This window comes from Crinia signifera, chromosome 11 (genome assembly GCF_055691185.1).
Source record: "Crinia signifera chromosome 11, ASM5569118v1, whole genome shotgun sequence".
Taxonomy (NCBI): Eukaryota; Metazoa; Chordata; class Amphibia; order Anura; family Myobatrachidae; genus Crinia; species Crinia signifera.
The window spans coordinates 1,728,151-1,746,321 of record NC_139227.1 but is presented as its reverse complement, the minus strand read 5'-3'; the positions used below and the strand labels follow the sequence as shown (position 1 = coordinate 1,746,321).

The 18,171-nt window shown below is 43.9% G+C and overlaps 1 protein-coding gene across 1 annotated transcript in view; it reads right to left on the bottom strand.

Annotated features, from left to right (window-relative positions):
- Nucleotides 1-458: 458 nt before the first annotated feature.
- LOC146046301 (solute carrier family 35 member F3-like) overlaps nucleotides 459-18,171 on the bottom strand; it is a 56,789-nt gene continuing 39,076 nt past the window's right edge. Inside the window, exons 3-8 of the mRNA XM_083165553.1 lie at nucleotides 14,891-15,104; nucleotides 13,832-14,045; nucleotides 10,224-10,349; nucleotides 7,910-8,105; nucleotides 6,074-6,163; nucleotides 459-953 (exon numbers count right to left, since the gene is read on the bottom strand). Coding sequence (XP_083021679.1) covers nucleotides 763-953; nucleotides 6,074-6,163; nucleotides 7,910-8,105; nucleotides 10,224-10,349; nucleotides 13,832-14,045; nucleotides 14,891-15,104 — 1,031 coding nt within the window. The 3' untranslated portion in view covers nucleotides 459-762. The remainder of the gene's footprint in view (nucleotides 954-6,073; nucleotides 6,164-7,909; nucleotides 8,106-10,223; nucleotides 10,350-13,831; nucleotides 14,046-14,890; nucleotides 15,105-18,171) is intronic.

The following is an 18,171-nucleotide window of genomic DNA, read 5'->3' as shown; positions in this document are numbered from 1 at the left end:
TCAGGATTCAAGCACCGTTCTCCCAGAGGTAGTCAAGATGCCAGGTTCGTTATACTGAATGCCGGCATTCCAACCACTGGGACGCTGATCGCATCCCGTTTCCTCCATCTGTGACTGCCAGACTGGGCTGCAATAAGCAGAGAGCTGACTTACTGTAAAAAGCCACTCCAGGATTGATCGCAGCCCTAGCTGGCTCCTATGGGCTGCATCTGATGCAGTTGTCCATAGAAGCCGATGGTTTGTGATTTACAATCAAACCACCTCTTGTGGGAATACACCAGTCGTGGCATGTGTGTGTGCGGGCCACTGAGCAGTGGCAGGACCACTCCTCTCCTTCTCCAGACTAACAGTCCGGCCAGTGGAAGTCCCCCTTCTACATACAGGTAGGTGACATCGCTGAGTTGTTACAATCTCATTGTTCAGTAGGTCTCAGGCAACAAAATCACTTTAGAAGACTATTTAAATTGAACATTTTTTTACTGGAGTACAAATACATTCTTACATATAGAAGCGGTTTCTTTAGATTAAACAAACTCACATAGAACACTGTACTGTGTAATGTTATACAGTCGCTTTGTAGCATAGTTCATGTGCAAAAGGTGTCAGTCTTTTCTGGCTGTAGATTAAGTGACACCGTCTCACATAAGGTGAATTCATCATCGTATAAAGTAATGACATTGAATAATGCAGGCAATAAGTGAAAAGTGCTTCTTATTACATACAGTATGTTGCATTAGGTCTGTGTTTAGAAATGTGTCTAGTTTAAATGGCTGGAATACTGCCCCTGCCCCTGTCTTCAAAGAGGGTATCCTCATGGTGACCTTGTTCATTAGGGGTAAAACCGAGATGTTCTTGCCAGTCTTCTGGTATGATGAGTAAGAAGAATCCTATACCAATAGCCGAGATTGCCATCACATGTTCATCAGAGGGGAGCTGCCATTGCTTCTCCATAGCTAGCAACACAAAATAACAAAAGCAATTGGAATCTTGCTGCTGACATGTTTTACAATTTACAATATATATCAATTTCTTTCATTTATTTTATTATTACCCAAATGGCTGACAATGTCTAAGTCGATAGTTAATAGGTCGACACCATATTGTTAACGTATATATGGTCGACAAGGCTGTGGGCCTGATTCAGAGTTGAACGCTACTATGCAAATTCGCAATCCTGCAAATTGGTGACAGAAACAGAGAAAATACCGAATTGCAATCCTCTCACAATTTACGGGCAGAACGTAGGTGTCTGAGAGGTAACCGGCTGTTTTCGGGGAGTGTCTGAAAAAACGCCTACCCAGGAGGGGTAACTCTGTCTGGCAGCTTACCATTCGCAGATGTCTGGAAAATTTTCCGTTGAGCAATAAGGTCTGAATTAGGCCCACACATTTAAAAAGGTTAACATGACTTTTTGAGAGTTTCTTACCATCCACGAGGTCTCAGGCATGGCAAGCAGGGCGGTTTACTTACTCAAGTGTTGACGTTGACAACAAGGAAACTCATGTCAACCTTTTTATGTACTTACCTTTTACATTTTGACCTTTACCAGTGATGACCTTGTGCATGTTGACCTTTTTGGTTCGATGTAGACATTGCCGACTTCATATACCACATCCCCTTTCATTGGTTGTCAGTCGTAAGTTTTGTGTACTTAGAAATCCTTTCCAAAGTTTTATCTTAGATAAAATGATGCTGCACTGTAATCCACAAAAAATTCCTAGTGTGCGCAAGCACACATGGCCAATAAAGTTAATTCTATTCTATTCTATTCTAGATGAGTGATTGACAGGTCATGAATAAACATTGACCGTGTAAATTTTCCCATAAACCTAACATGGCTACCATGACCAGCACTGCTTTGCAAGCCCCCAATTCTCACGCTATCCAATTGATAAAAATCAGGCCGACAATTTTTCCTTCAAAGGCCTGCTGAGACTTGTAGTGCAGCAAGCAGAAGGCAGGGAGTACAAATGCTAAACCTATTACTAATATTGCTATATTGCATTTCAGAGGTTCTTGGCATAAATGATGGCTGCCCAGGTGACCTCTATCAGACAGGTCCCTATCACTACTATGGGACAAACGTAGCAGGATTTTATCGTCGGACAGCCACACGCCATAGTATGACGTACATCCTTCTATGGGCTGTGCGCAGGCGCAGTCTATCTATAATCGCTTGGCCAGGTCTTAATCAGTCCCTATGTAAGTAACTAGTGGTCTGATACTAATAGACACAAGAGGGACACAGGCATACTTATGGTGGCTCACCATGTACAGCAATACTGTATTTATGTCCTTGTCATTTATTGGTGTCCAATACTAGAATAGAAGGTAAATATGTGACAGCAACGTACAGTAGTCAGACTCACAGTATCTGCCTTCATTGTCTGTGTCACCTGCTGGTGCCTGTGGACTGGTCCATTGATGATAATGGTGATGTCTGCGAGTACAAGCTCGTGACGTGTGATCAGCTGATGGCGAATATATGACATCATTTATATTACCTCATGGGCCTTATTCAGATTCTTATGTTTTCTGTCTGCACATGTGCAGGTGCGTTATTGCGCATGTGCAGACACAGGGTGTGTGCACCCGCGGTGAACTTTCGGTTCGCCGGGTGCACGCACCCTACACGCTGAGCGGGGGGCAGAGAAGGGCGGGGCGCCGGGCAGCCCCATTAGCATATGGGAACCCACAGCGTTCCATGGGTGTTCTCAGGCTAATTAGGCTGTGCCGGACATGCGGGGGGGGGGGCAGCGGACATCACCGGATATCAGCTGCCCGCCCCGTCCTCGCACAGGGTGCCCGCAGTTTAGAGTCGCTATATAGGTCTGTCTGAACTGCGTGCGCGGGAGAAAGCATTCGATGGTCGGCGACAATCAAATGATTTCCCCGCCTCCGAATGGATGATTATGTAAATAATCTATTCACAGCTGTGCGGGGGGTACTACATCCGAGGGGGGGCGTCACTGTGGGCGGAGGGTGTGGTATGACACTGTATGTATATATTCATCATTCTGACATGACAACGGCAGCACGTCGGTCATAACATTGATATGGACCGCGTCGCCTTTCATCATGTAAGCAGTCATCTTAGAATGCCGACATATAGTCCCTGGTGGCCCAGAGGTGACGTACCTGCTCTTGGTGGCTGCAGCAGCTCCAGCAAAGCTTCCAGGTCCCAGAGGCCAAGTCACTTCTGGTATTGCTGTAAGCATTATTATCCTATCCCTCACTGTCATCCCTATCACTCCCCTAGTGCCTACAGCATTAATATCCTACCCCTCACTGTCATCCCTATCACTCCCCTAGTGCCTACAGCATTATTATCCTACCCCTCACTGTCATCCCTATCACTCCCCTAGTGCCTACAGCATTATTATCCTACCCCTCACTGTCATCCCTATCACTCCCCTAGTGCCTACAGCATTATTATCCTACCCCTCACTGTCATCCCTATCACTCCCCTAGTGCCTACAGCATTATTATCCTACCCCTCACTGTCATCCCTATCACTCCCCTAGTGCCTACAGCATTATTATCCTACCCCTCACTGTCATCCCTATCACTCCCCTAGTACCTACAGCATTATTATCCTATCCCTCACTGTCATCCCTATCACTCCCCTAGTGCCTACAGCATTATTATCCTACCCCTCACTGTCATCCCTATCACTCCCCTAGTGCCTACAGCATTATTATCCTACCCCTCACTGTCATCCCTATCACTCCCCTAGTGCCTACAGCATTATTATCCTACCCCTCACTGTAATCCCTATCACTCCCCTAGTACCTACAGCATTATTATCCTACCCCTCACTGTCATCCCTATCACTCCCCTAGTGCCTACAGCATTATTATCCTACCCCTCACTGTCATCCCTATCACTCCCCTAGTACCTACAGCATTATTATCCTATCCCTCACTGTCATCCCTATCACTCCCCTAGTGCCTACAGCATTATTATCCTATCCCTCACTGTAATCCCTATCACTCCCCTAGTACCTAACCATAAACTCTCCACCAGGCTGTGACACTAACCTTCCCATCCTCAGGATAGCCCTATGCTAAGAATGTTGTCAGATGTCATTCTAGCAATATCGACATCATAATGGGCGACATTGTGGTGTTGAGATTGTCAATGTTAATAGTCTCACTACATCCCGTGTTGGGGGCTACAGTGCATAATGCGGAGCGCCAAAACACGGATATGCATTTTGAAGTGTCCACTTTCAGAAAATGTATGGACATGCAGATGTGCAATGATGTTTGGACTCTATAATGCAGGTGTCAGTGGTGTATGCCAAAAATGTGAAAAATGTTCCAGCCACCGTAGGTGAGTGAGGTCAATAAACCTCAGGCAACATAAGAGATAAAATGGAAGATTTTTATCATATTCTTTCCCAAGTGTGATACTGTAGGCAGGAAAGGGCCATCTAAATGACAATGATCAATAAACAAAGCATTGTATGTGTATATATATATATATATATATATATATATATATATATATATATATATATATATATATATACCCAACATGTTCATATTGTCCAGTATTTTCTCCATCTACAGCTTCTGTACAGTTATAATTAGGAATTTCCAAAGATGGAACAATTTCATTATAGTCTTGGTGTCTCTTAGTTAACCCTATATTTATCTTGTCTAGCATTTTATTATCTACAGTATGTGAGAGAGAGAGAGTTTGATGCTGCATAGGGATGCTGCACTGTATGCACTGGCGGGTGGTCAATGGTGGGTATGAGGGCAATTTTTGGTACAGCACCTCTGTCCCACAGTACCCATATCATACTCCATTGTGTGTCTTCATTGCAACTTAGCTGCTTGGATCCCGCCTCAATTGTAAAGTTCGGGGGGCTCGGATCTTGGAGATCCGAACACGCTCATCCCTGAAATATATACATTTTACTTACATTGTGGCATTATACAAGAAAATAACAAAATAACAGCAATGTGAACATATGTCACAGAATACACGGATACACGGATCCAAATGCAGATTATGATTTTCAGAGATGCGCAGGTGCGAACACTAAAACTGGGATTGGCTCATGATAGTAGTTTAAGTTCCAATGAGGGCCAACGAAGACATGACGGGCAGCCCTAGGGTCTACAACGCGGCATTAAGGGGGAGGAACATGGCGTGCGGGGCTATTGTTAGCCGCTGCGTCTGCCCGGGACCTGCTGCCTGCGAATCAGTCTGCTCTCCCTGCTCCTGCTGCCATAAAAAATGTGACACACAAAAAATGGCTGCCCCATACTGCCGACCGTTTTTGAGGAAGCTAGAGGAGGCGGAGGCCTCCTCTAGCATCCTTAAAAACAGTCTGCTGTATGAGGGCAGCCATTTTCTGAGTGACGGAAGGTCCCGGGGCAGAAGGCAGCCGCACTATGTGGAGGGGTTGGGGGGGTCGGGGTTGAGGTGGAGGGGTTGGGGTGCTGCCAAGATTTGTGGCAGGGGGAGAATATTTCATAGTTACGCCACTGATGCAGCGATCTCCTTCCTCTATGTCTGTCTGTGATTACCCAGTTTGTCCTATCACTGTTGATACCAATTGTAAAGCGCTATATAAGATACTGTAAATAAATAATAATAAATTGTGTACAAATCTGAATCCGGCTCTAAGTAGTCTTGCTAACTGTGTCACATTTAAAGTAAACTAACTGTCCACATACAGTGGATGACACCATTTTGTGTGTCCAAATATTTTTTATCCTATCAAAGAACATTAAAGGGACTTTGGGAGTTGGGCAGGTCTGTGTGATGTCATGACATCACCTGGTAGTCGAGCAATGCTCCTCTGGGTTGCCTGGTGGAAAATTTGCCTCTGGGCATGACCCAGCGTGTGGGGTAGCCTTGCCCTGTGCTGGCCGCCCCCATCGCGCCCCCCCCCTCCCAACATCCAACGCAGACTATTGCCAAGGATTGCAGTTTTGCTAAATTCTGATCCAGGCCCAATCATTAAACACCAACTCTAGCTGATCCTTGCTGTCCCTCCTGACATCAATTCAAATTTTATTTTTTTATCTGAAATTGTTAATTACAAGTAACTCACCTTGAACAACGGCGACACTCAGAAATACACCCAGAGACACTCCAGATACCGAGAACAAATGACTTCCAATCTTCTCCAGCAGCTCCAACACTGAAGGACGATGGAATGAGAAATAATTGTCATAGACCCGTTAGTCTGGCAGAACATTTTATCTGGAAGCTTTCAAGGCCATTTGTCTGGGATGTTATAATTTAGAAGCCAAAAATGTTTTATTTTATATACAGAGACAATAAAGGTGAATAAAGGATAATATGAACTGATGCATTGCTATGGACTCACAAATGTCGGAGCGTAGACAGAAAATATAGAATTATTATTAAGCAGTTTGCGCTGTGCTGTGTATACGTGTAGACCACCGATTGTACAGCACATCTCTTCTATCCTGACACATCAGGTGCCATGGGAAATGAGGATTCGGGTGGGCGAGGGCTTGGAGGGGCAGCGAGTTTAGTGAGGCAACAGAGGGGGTGCACAGCAAGGGGAGATAAGCAGTGGGGGGGTACTGTACGGCAGGATAGTTGGGCTGCATGGAGGAGGTGGATTGTGCATGGAGAGGTAGTTGGGCTATGGGGGATCATGATGCTAGAGACCACCAATAATGAGGCAAAACTGATAATTCAGCCCAGCGCTGGAACCGAGGGTGCCCGATTATTGGTGGTGTATCTGTATATACATGTGTTGTTTTAAACATACTACACTGTTTAGCGCTTTTCAGCCCCCTACACATTATATGGAGGGTAGCCCTAATATTCAATTATAGACATTTACCACCAGCAGTGGCTCCCACAGTATCTGTGAGTAGAAGTGGGGCTGCCACTGGACAAATTACCAGGTCTCCTCCACCGTGGTTCCCTTATATTATGGGGCTCAGTGGCTCGCTGTGCTTCCCACAAGTTCTATTCTCTCTCTATTGGGGTGGTGGACCCCCCTGTAAGTCCATCCGGCCCTCTCTGTGAGGAGCTACTAGCTAGATATTTCTGCCAGCTAGCATTCATACCCTTGTGAGTAGCAGTCAGTAGACAGAGTCCTGTCACTTACTAGTTATCATGCTGAATTGTTCTGACATATACTAGGCTAGGCACCAGACTGAAGGTGCTGCCATGTACTATGCACCATAGTGGGTGTCCTGCAATACATAAACCATCGAGGTTAAACTTGTACTCGGAACGCTTTTTTTAAATATGTTGATTAAAGGTTTTCAGTATAATAAACAATATAATTATCACAAACAAGGTTCTCTGTAGTGATACATCAAGAGAAAGCCAACATGGCCCAGGGTAATAATACAGACAGATACAAACAGAATGAGATATCCTTTTAATCAAAATATCTAGGGAAATGTATATATTACCTCTAGGTATATTGTAAGGGTCAGATAACATAGTACATACTGTATGTAATGTAATAACGAATGAAAGAATATAACTCCACTAATTCAGCCACACATACTAGAGGGGAGACAACATTGGGGGGGGGGGGGGGGGGGGGGGGTTAGCTTTGTATTCCTTTATCTAGAGATTTGTGTGTTTGGATTTACCCGGATTTATAATACTTGGATCCCAACACAGCATCTTATTGGCTATCAGCACGCTCATGTTTTGTATACCTAATAAGATAAATACAGAGAAATACGAACTTGCCATAAATTCTGAGAAAAGAGCTGGAATCCGGACCCGCACATCTCTACTAATCCGCATACTGAGTTATTCCGGGCATACTATCAGCCATTGTGGACATTATTGTTATCATCATAACGATGTATGTGCTTAATGGGGGAATAAGTTATCATCTGGTAGAGCTTTCCTAAAGCATACAGCAGTAAATAGAAGTACTTACAAAAGAAGATGAATATTGTTACACATAAATAGTCCATGGGGGGTGTAACCAACAGCCCAGAATCGTCCTTGTTCTGCTTCAGATATACCAGTAGGGGAACCCACCACAGTAACAGGCTGCTGCAAATCCCACATAGGCCCAAGAAAGTGGCTGTATCCTGACAATTCAATCTACCGACAAGAAGGCGGAATAGTACCTGCAAAAGTAAGTGGTACCAGGTTCAAAGAAAATCCTTGTCTGTGGTTGATGTGACTGGCAAGGCCCCAAAAATACAGAGCAAATAACATGACTCATTTCACACTGAACACAATGCCCCCCTCTTGTTCCACCGAAAAGTGTGATGAAATAAAGATTACACACAATTAATTATAAGTGTCTGTGTCAGAGTATTAATCAGACTACGTATAATTAATGTGACTATTAGCTCACATTGAGAATGTCCCCTCTGTAATATATGGGTGAACTTGACCCGGACAAATTATATATAAACCGGCTAAAATAAATCTCAAATATTTTTCCAAAGCACATACAGTTCTTGTTCTTTCATTTACTTATGTGTATGGCCTGAAAAAGAATGTTGGCCCTAATGGGTTCTTATGTCTATCACCTAAGCCTCATGCCTCCCTTTTGAGGCACTGTGTGAAACCATAGGGTATGCTTAGAAAAAGTCCACATGATAGAGATTGTGGACATTATCCAGATGCAGAAGTCACCTGTTGTTCTAGTCAGTGTCACAGAACGACAAAAACATCACAAACCAAATTCCTGGAATCTTCTCATTGTTAGTACTGTAGATCCTTCTTTTGTTGAACAAGCGTTTCCCGGTCATAGTCTCTTTTTGAAAAATGAGTCAGCTAGGACCGAAGGTAGCATGGTTTTTCCACTGGTGATTCTGGCCGGCTTTTACCAATTGGGATTTGGGTAGGGCCTTTTTAGGTGTGTTACTAATGGTAACCTTTGTGACTGTGGTCCCAACTCTATTGAAGTCATTGACCAGGTCCCCCCGCGCGTAGTTTTGGGCTGGGCTGATTCCTCACCATTCTCAAGATCATTGATACCCCACAAGGTGAGATCTTGCATGGAGCCCCAGGTCGAGGGAGATTGTCAGTGATCTTCTATTTCTTCCATATTGTAATAATTGCGCCAACAGTGGATCTCTTCCCGCCAAGCTGCTGCATATTGTCGGATAGCTCATCCCAGCCTTGTGCAGTTCTACAATATTGTCCCTGGTGTCCTTACACAGCTCTCTGGTCTTGGCCATGGTGGGGAGGTCGCAGTCTGACTGTTTGAGGGTGTGGACAGGTGTCTTTTATACAGATAACCATTAATACAGGTAACGAGTGGAGGATAGAAGAGCTTCTTAGGGCTTTTTCACACTGTCCGGGTGCCGCCGGGTGGGATAAGACCGCACGGCTTAAAAGCCGTGCCGTCCCTGCAGTCACTAGTGGGCTGCTGTGCTGTCTTTCATACTGGACGGTCACGGTGCGGCCGCCGGGTAACAGCCGGATCTTACCACTGCAGCGGCCGTGGCCGTCCCGTCCTCTTCACACACCTGGTACTGCCAGGTAATAAAGGTCGGCCCCATGTGATGTTAGGGGCGGCCCTACATGACGTCAGGCTGGACATGCCTGTCACTGTTTTAACCCACCCCCTAAATTTCTACTGCATCGTATCAGGGAGCCGGTGCATGTGAAAGGCACAAATGTCAGGCAAAGTGTATCCGGCTTTTTGCCGTCCGGTCAGAACCGGAGTGTGTGAAACCGCCCTTATAGTAACAGGTCTGTGAGAGACAGAAATGTCGCTGTTTTGCAGGTGTCCAAATATTTATTTTCCGCAAGAATATACAAATAAATTGTTTAAAAATCATACAATGAGATCTCCTGTTTTTATTTATCCACATTCTGTCTCTCACAGCTGAAATGTACCTATGATGGAAATTACAGACCTCTCATCTTTTTGAGTGAGTCAACTTGCACAATCGGCGGCTGTCCAGATACTTTTTTGCCCCACTATATTATATATATATATATTGTTTGTGGTCCGGCTTGCCCAATGAAGTGGGGTAAAACTTGCTTGGTGCCCTCACAGATAATGTTTTGGGCAGTGTTCATTGAGGCGGGTCCACGTGCACTTATCTACAGAGCAGTACAGTAGGGAAAACGGGTTTACATAAAACAACAACACAGTAGCGCAGTATTACTAATAGGCTTCTCTTTCCTTACTATTGTAGTAAACACCATGTTGGCATTCCTTAATATAATGCGATAATATAATGCGACAGATAGTGATCTGTTATAGATCCTTGTTACACTACCTGATTCATCGCTGTAAGAGCAGCAGCAGAGAGCGTCAGAATTCGGCCAATCGGTGCCTTCTCATCACTGCTTTCTGTGTATGACATCATCACCGCCCCAGCCATGCAGAAAATAACAGCTACAACCTACAGGACATTTTGCATAACAGGTACAATAAAGAGAGAGCAAGACAGGAAAGCAGTAAGGTGATAGCACTACATGCCGCATAGAGGTGGAATAAAACATAAATCTGATGAGAATTTGTTTCCACCAGATGTAGGCCTTCTCCTTATTTACCAAGTTCCCCCACCCCAGGCAGTATTCGCTGGCTATAGCCTTTGATTGCTTTCACCATGCTAGATATGAATGAGCCTGTTTTGGTGGTGCAGAGAGGGGCAGCTAATAACTACCTGGGTCCCACCAGCAGTATGTGACACCTCAAAGCTGTATATTTTACATTGTTAGAGGGGTATGACCATGCCAATATATATATATATATATATATATATATATATATATATATATATATATATATATACACACAAAGATATTGGAGAGTGCAACGTCAATGGACCATATAGAACCTTTAATGCCAATTTTGCAATATGAAATACAGTTTTAAAGGAACAAAACTTTGTCATCTTAATGCGTGCAAATAAATCCGATCCTACATAAAAGATCAGCATCATACATCTGATTCGGTGTCTTAGACGTTCATAGGTACAATTCAGATAATATCATTGATTGAGACAGACTCAATGCGTTTCATCCTAAGACTTCATCAGGGGTAAGTTCAAATAAGGTAATGGGTTCTAACAATGTCACTTAATGAAACCTTGATATCATCAACTTTCATCAGTGTTAGGGGCTGAGTGTACTGAGCTCAGATCTGAATAAGGCCCTACTGTATATGTGAGGATTATTGCTATAAAATCACACTCTTATCTATGAATGTCTATAGTGTCCATATACACTATACGATTTTTTGACCAATATCATTCTGAGTGTGTGTGCTACGAACGACGAGAGATGATGCGCGATCCTGCTGTTCGTTCATCCACATTGCAGGCAGGTAAGTCTAGTCGTTCGTCATATTGCTCAGTGTGTATGCCAGTGGTTCCCAAACTTGTTTGAATTGCAGCACCTGTCACACATCTCATCGCACAGCTCAGATAGTATGTGCTGCACATTGTACTAGATCTCATCTCCTTGCAAAACCGATGCAATGCGATCTAGTCCAAATTGCATACAATAATTGTACCGTGTATGGGCACCTTAATGCTTCTGATTATCCACATGCTTTATGATTGGCAGCCACTAGCACTTGTTTTGCCTATCACTTTAACTGGTTCTGGACCAGCAACCTGAGGCACACCTGGAAGAGTCTCACGCAGGGCTGCCATCAGCAATTTTGGGGCCTGGGACTCATTTCCAGTCCGGGCCCCCCTCCTGACTTACCGTAACCCAGCTCCTGCTCCCCCATCTCCTCTTCCACTGAGCTGCAGCTTGTAGGTCCCGGAGCGCAGGCTTGTTCAACTCAGGATGCCGGCGGCCAATTAAAATGCAGCACTGGCTGGTGAGCCAATCACAGCTCGCATACTGGCAGCTATTCTGTTTGGCTCAAAAGCCGGTGCAGCATTTAAATTGGCCGCCGGCGTCCAGGGCTGAATAAGCCAATGCTTCGGGACCTGCTATGTTCAGCGCTCTGAGTGCATAGCAGCAGAGACAGGTGGGGGGCTTTCGGTGGGCAAAATTAGCTGCCCAAGCCTTTCCAGAGGTCGGGGCCCCGGATAGCTGTACTCACAGCACCCCCCTATTGGCAGCCCTGATAATCACACACACACTGACACATGAAAAATAAAACTTTAATACATCCAAAGCCCTTTCATACGGATACTTACCTATCTTGAGCCTATAGGTAGGTCCCTGGGTCCGGGGCTCCATGGTCCAGGATCCGAAGAAATCCATAGGGGTACCTGTGGAAGAAAATCCTACTCACCAAGGTCCTCCGGCGAAGAACTCACCTTCTTCTTTCCGACGTAGTCCAGGTCTTCTTTAAAAAAAAAAAAACTGACTATTCCGGCCGGTACCCGCTGACGGACTGAGGGGAGATGCTGACGTTTCATGTTCAGTGCCTCTCCTCTGGATGATTCTATTGGCTGCCTAGCGACCAATCGGGAGCTGAGAAAGCCTACTGGTCGGTAGGGTGAATGTTTTGGCCGCGCAACCTTTTATAATATAAGTGTCCCCCGGCTGTGACATTACCCTGCTGGCTGGTCGGGCCTGGGGCTGGTTCTTAAAATACGGGGGACCCCCTACTCATGTTGTCCCCCGTATTTTGGGAACCAGCCCCGGCCCTGGAGCCTGGGGCTTGTTTTAAAAAAAAAAATCGGGGAACCTCTATTTTCCGGGTTTCCTGATTTTTTATTACCAGCCCCGGCTCTTTCAGCCTGGTGCTGGTTACGGCTGTGGGGGTGACCCCACGCTGTTTTTTTATATATTTTTTTTTTTTTCACACTGAAGCCTGCATGGATCTGACTGATCCGTGCAGGCTTCTGGCAAATACGACAGGAAAATAAAGTGTATTTTCCTGGCGTATTTGCCTGGCCATTCGCGGCCGTTTTACGCCAATTAGCGGCCATATTTTCAATACGGCCACTTAGTAAATCAGGAATCACCATTCTTTTGACTGGTGATTCCTGTCGTATTTTTTCGATGGTGTATTCATTTGTATTTGTAAATACAAATACGAATGTCCCATCAATACGAATACGAAAAATCATATTTTTGGCATAGTAAATGCCAAAAATACGAATACGCCCCCCCCCCCCAAAATCGTATTTTCCTATGAAAATACGATTTTTTTTCACGAATCCATCTTAGTAAATTTCCCAAACAGTATTAAGCCGTATTGCGACCATATTGCACCATGTTACACCACACCAAACCATAAGTTTCTCCACTCTGCCCAAGAATCGGTTACACATTTTCCCGTCACTATAAAATCAGCAATCCTAAAATCCAACACCTTTGATTTTGTATGGAATGAGTCGATCTTATGTGTGGGGCTAGGGGGATCTGAGGGACTGTGTGGATGCATGTTGTGTCTGTACAGCCCAAATGGGGTTGTGGAAGCCAGTTAGGCCGCCTTTGGAGATGGTCCAGGTGGGATGGTGGCAGCCAAAGAGCCCAGTGCAAAGCAGGAGAGTGGGGGCCAGTAGGCCAATAAACAAGTCTGCAGGTTACAGAAAGTATCACTAGGACTGTGCATTTGATAATGAGGAGAAGCCAGGCCAGTGGGCCTATAGCATGGGTGAAATCTTGTATACTGGCCATGGGGGAGCAGGTCCAGGAACAGAAATATGAGGCCTGGTCCGCTGATATCTCAGTTACCTCCACAATGGTTGACCTGGGCCTGGTCATTTCCATCATTCAGTTGCTTATTAGAAAATCATTACTATCCCTGTTGCTTAGTAAATAGACCTCTAGTTGTAAGTTATAAACATGCCATACACTGCATAATGTGACCAAAACCTGGAAACAAATATCTGCTTGCACCTTGCACAGGAATGTACGGATAGCTGATGGTCACAATGGCAAATGTGTATGGGTACAATGTGTTACTTACTCTGACCCCCATAAATTGTTCCCTTAGTACGATCCAGGAGAGAAGGTAGCACAAAGCCTTGTTGCAGGAATAAAGTGCATTTACTTCTAAGGTGCATAGATTTGGCAGTGCCTGGAGGTAGAGGGACAAGGCAAGCAGAGAGCAGCTACAGACAGGAAAGACTCTCTTCATGGCAAGCATGGCTGTAACTTTGTGAGGACCAAGAGCTTTCCAGCTGGAAGAACAAAGCAGGTTTAGGAGGCAGAGACTAAGAAGATAAGTCAGGTAATATAATTCAATTACTTTCAAAGCGGTACATGAGGGACTTAATAAGGTCAAATCAATAATCTGAGATGATCCTATTAGTTTAGTAAATCCTCATTAATCTACAGCCTGCTACCGCGTGTCTTGACGCAAATGTCATTTTATATAAAAACAAATAACAAGCACTAAAATTCCACTAAATGCTTGGGTTTTCCCAGAGTCTCTCTGCGGCGTGCTATCACTGGCCCCATTACATACATTTCTGTTGTAAATTCAGTAGTGTCTATAATATAATTATTAGGTTTATAACAGGAATTCAAATATAATCCAATAAGAAAGAAATAGAATAAAAATTGTGGTAGAAAATAGAAAGGTTTCAGCCATGTTAATTTGTTATTATTATTATTATTATTATTATTATTATTATTATTATTATTATTATTATTAATATTCAAAGGAGAAAAAAATAATGGGTGAAATGTAATAGGATGAGAGATTCAGAAAGTGAGAGATTTGTTAAGAAATCTCCAGGTTTTTTTAAAGCGGCAATCATTTACACTGCAAAATCAGTCCAGTGTGATTTTTCAGTATGAATGATTGACACCTTAAAAAAAACTGGAGATTTCATCTCACTTTCTGAATCTCTCATCCTATTAAATGTCACCCAATATGTGTACCCCTGTGCATGGTCTCTCTGTAACAAAGTCAGCATTATTGTGAGCACCACGCAGGAGGGATAATGTAATTCCTTTACCCAGTGCGTGTGGTACATACATACACAAGGAAGAGCGTCTATGCATCATCACTGACGCTTACCTGGTACTCTGCTCGCCGCGTCCCCACAACACTATACGGCACAGCACAGGGGCTAGCGCAGATGTAAGACTGCAAAGCCAGGCCAAGAACACTGGATCCCATCCTTCCTGCACTGTGACATTTGCAATGTGGGTGCCATAACCCCACAAGGGGGCAGAAATAAAGACCGTTATTAGGAAACGTCCAATGCTGCGCCATAGGATTGACCTTTGCTCTGAAATGAGAAGACACACCCTCTGTTAGATACACTACATGCACCTTGTTAGATACACTACATGCACCTTGTTAGATACACTACATGCACCTTGTTAGATACACTACATGCACCTTGTTAGATACACTACATGCACCTTGTTAGATACACTACATGCACCTTGTTAGATACACTACATGCACCCTGTTAGATACACTACATGCACCCTGTTAGATACACTACATGCACCTTGTTAGATACACTACATGCACCCTGTTAGATACACTACAAGCACCTTGTTAGATACACTACATGCACCTTGTTAGATACACTACATGCACCTTGTTAGATACACTACATGCACCTTGTTAGATACACTACATGCACCTTGTTAGAAACACTACATGCACCTTGTTAGATACACTACATGCACCCTGTTAGATACACTACATGCACCCTGTTAGATACACTACATGCACCCTGTTAGATACACTACATGCACCTTGTTAGATACACTACATGCACCTTGTTAGATACACTACATGCACCTTGTTACATACACTACATGCACCTTGCTAGATACACTACATGCACCTTGTTAGATACACTACATGCACCTTGTTAGATACACTACATGCACCTTTTTAGATACACTACATGCACCTTGTTAGATACACTACATGCACCTTGTTAGATACACTACATGCACCTTGTTAGATACACTACAGGCACCTTGTTAGATACACTACATGCACCTTGTTAGATACACTACAGGCACCTTGTTAGATACACTACATGCACCTTGTTAGATACACTACATGCACCTTGTTAGATACACTACAGGCACCTTGTTAGATACACTACAGGCACCTTGTTAGATACACTACATGCACCTTGTTAGATCCACTACATGCACCTTGTTAGATACACTACATGCACCTTGTTAGATACACTACAGGCACCTTGTTAGATACACTACAGGCACCTTGTTAGATACACTACAGGCACCTTGTTAGATACACTACAGGCACCTTGTTAGATACACTACAGGCACCTTGTTAGATACACTACAGGCACCTTGTTAGATACACTACAGGCACCTTGTTAGATACACTACAGGCACCTTGTTAGATACACTACAGGCACCTTGTTAGATACACTACAGGCACCTTGTTAGATACACTACAGGCACCTTGTTAGATACACTACAGGCACCTTGTTAGATACACTACAGGCACCTTGTTAGATACACTACAGGCACCTTGTTAGATACACTACATGCACCTTGTTAGATACACTACATGCACCTTGTTAGATACACTACATGCACCTTGTTAGATACACTACAGGCACCTTGTTAGATACACTACAGGCACCTTGTTAGATACACTACAGGCACCTTGTTAGATACACTACAGGCACCTTGTTAGATACACTACAGGCACCTTGTTAGATACACTACAGGCACCTTGTTAGATACACTACAGGCACCTTGTTAGATACACTACATGCACCTTGTTAGATACACTACAGGCACCTTGTTAGATACACTACATGCACCTTGCTAGATACACTACAGGCACCTTGTTAGATACACTACAGGCACCTTGCTAGATACACTACATGCACCTTGTTAGATACACTACATGCACCTTGTTAGATACACTACATGCACCTTGTTAGATACACTACATGCACCTTGCTAGATACACTACATGCACCTTGTTAGAAACACTACATGCACATTGTTAGATACACTACATGCACCTTGTTAGATACACTACATGCACCTTGTTAGATACACTACAGGCACCTTGTTAGATACACTACAGGCACCTTGTTAGATACACTACAGGCACCTTGTTAGATACACTACATGCACCTTGTTAGATACACTACATGCACCTTGTTAGATACACTACAGGCACCTTGTTAGATACACTACAGGCACCTTGTTAGATACACTACATGCACCTTGTTAGATACACTACATGCACCTTGTTAGATACACTACATGCACCTTGTTAGATACACTACAGTCACCTTGTTAGATACACTACAGGCACCTTGTTAGATACACTACAGGCACCTTGTTAGATACACTACAGGCACCTTGTTAGATACACTACAGGCACCTTGTTAGATACACTACAGGCACCTTGTTAGATACACTACAGGCACCTTGTTAGATACACTACAGGCACCTTGTTAGATACACTACAGGCACCTTGTTAGATACACTACAGGCACCTTGTTAGATACACTACAGGCACCTTGTTAGATACACTACAGGCACCTTGTTAGATACACTACATGCACCTTGTTAGATACACTACATGCACCTTGTTAGATACACTACATGCACCTTGTTAGATACACTACAGGCACCTTGTTAGATACACTACAGGCACCTTGTTAGATACACTACAGGCACCTTGTTAGATACACTACAGGCACCTTGTTAGATACACTACAGGCACCTTGTTAGATACACTACAGGCACCTTGTTAGATACACTACAGGCACCTTGTTAGATACACTACAGGCACCTTGTTAGATACACTACATGCACCTTGCTAGATACACTACAGGCACCTTGTTAGATACACTACAGGCACCTTGCTAGATACACTACATGCACCTTGTTAGATACACTACATGCACCTTGTTAGATACACTACATGCACCTTGTTAGATACACTACATGCACCTTGCTAGATACACTACATGCACCTTGTTAGAAACACTACATGCACCTTGTTAGATACACTACATGCACCTTGTTAGATACACTACATGCACCTTGTTAGATACACTACAGGCACCTTGTTAGATACACTACATGCACCTTGTTAGATACACTACAGGCACCTTGTTAGATACACTACAGGCACCTTGTTAGATACACTACAGGCACCTTGTTAGATACACTACAGGCACCTTGTTAGATACACTACAGGCACCTTGTTAGATACACTACAGGCACCTTGTTAGATACACTACATGCACCTTGTTAGATACACTACATGCACCTTGTTAGATACACTACATGCACCTTGTTAGATACACTACATGCACCTTGTTAGAT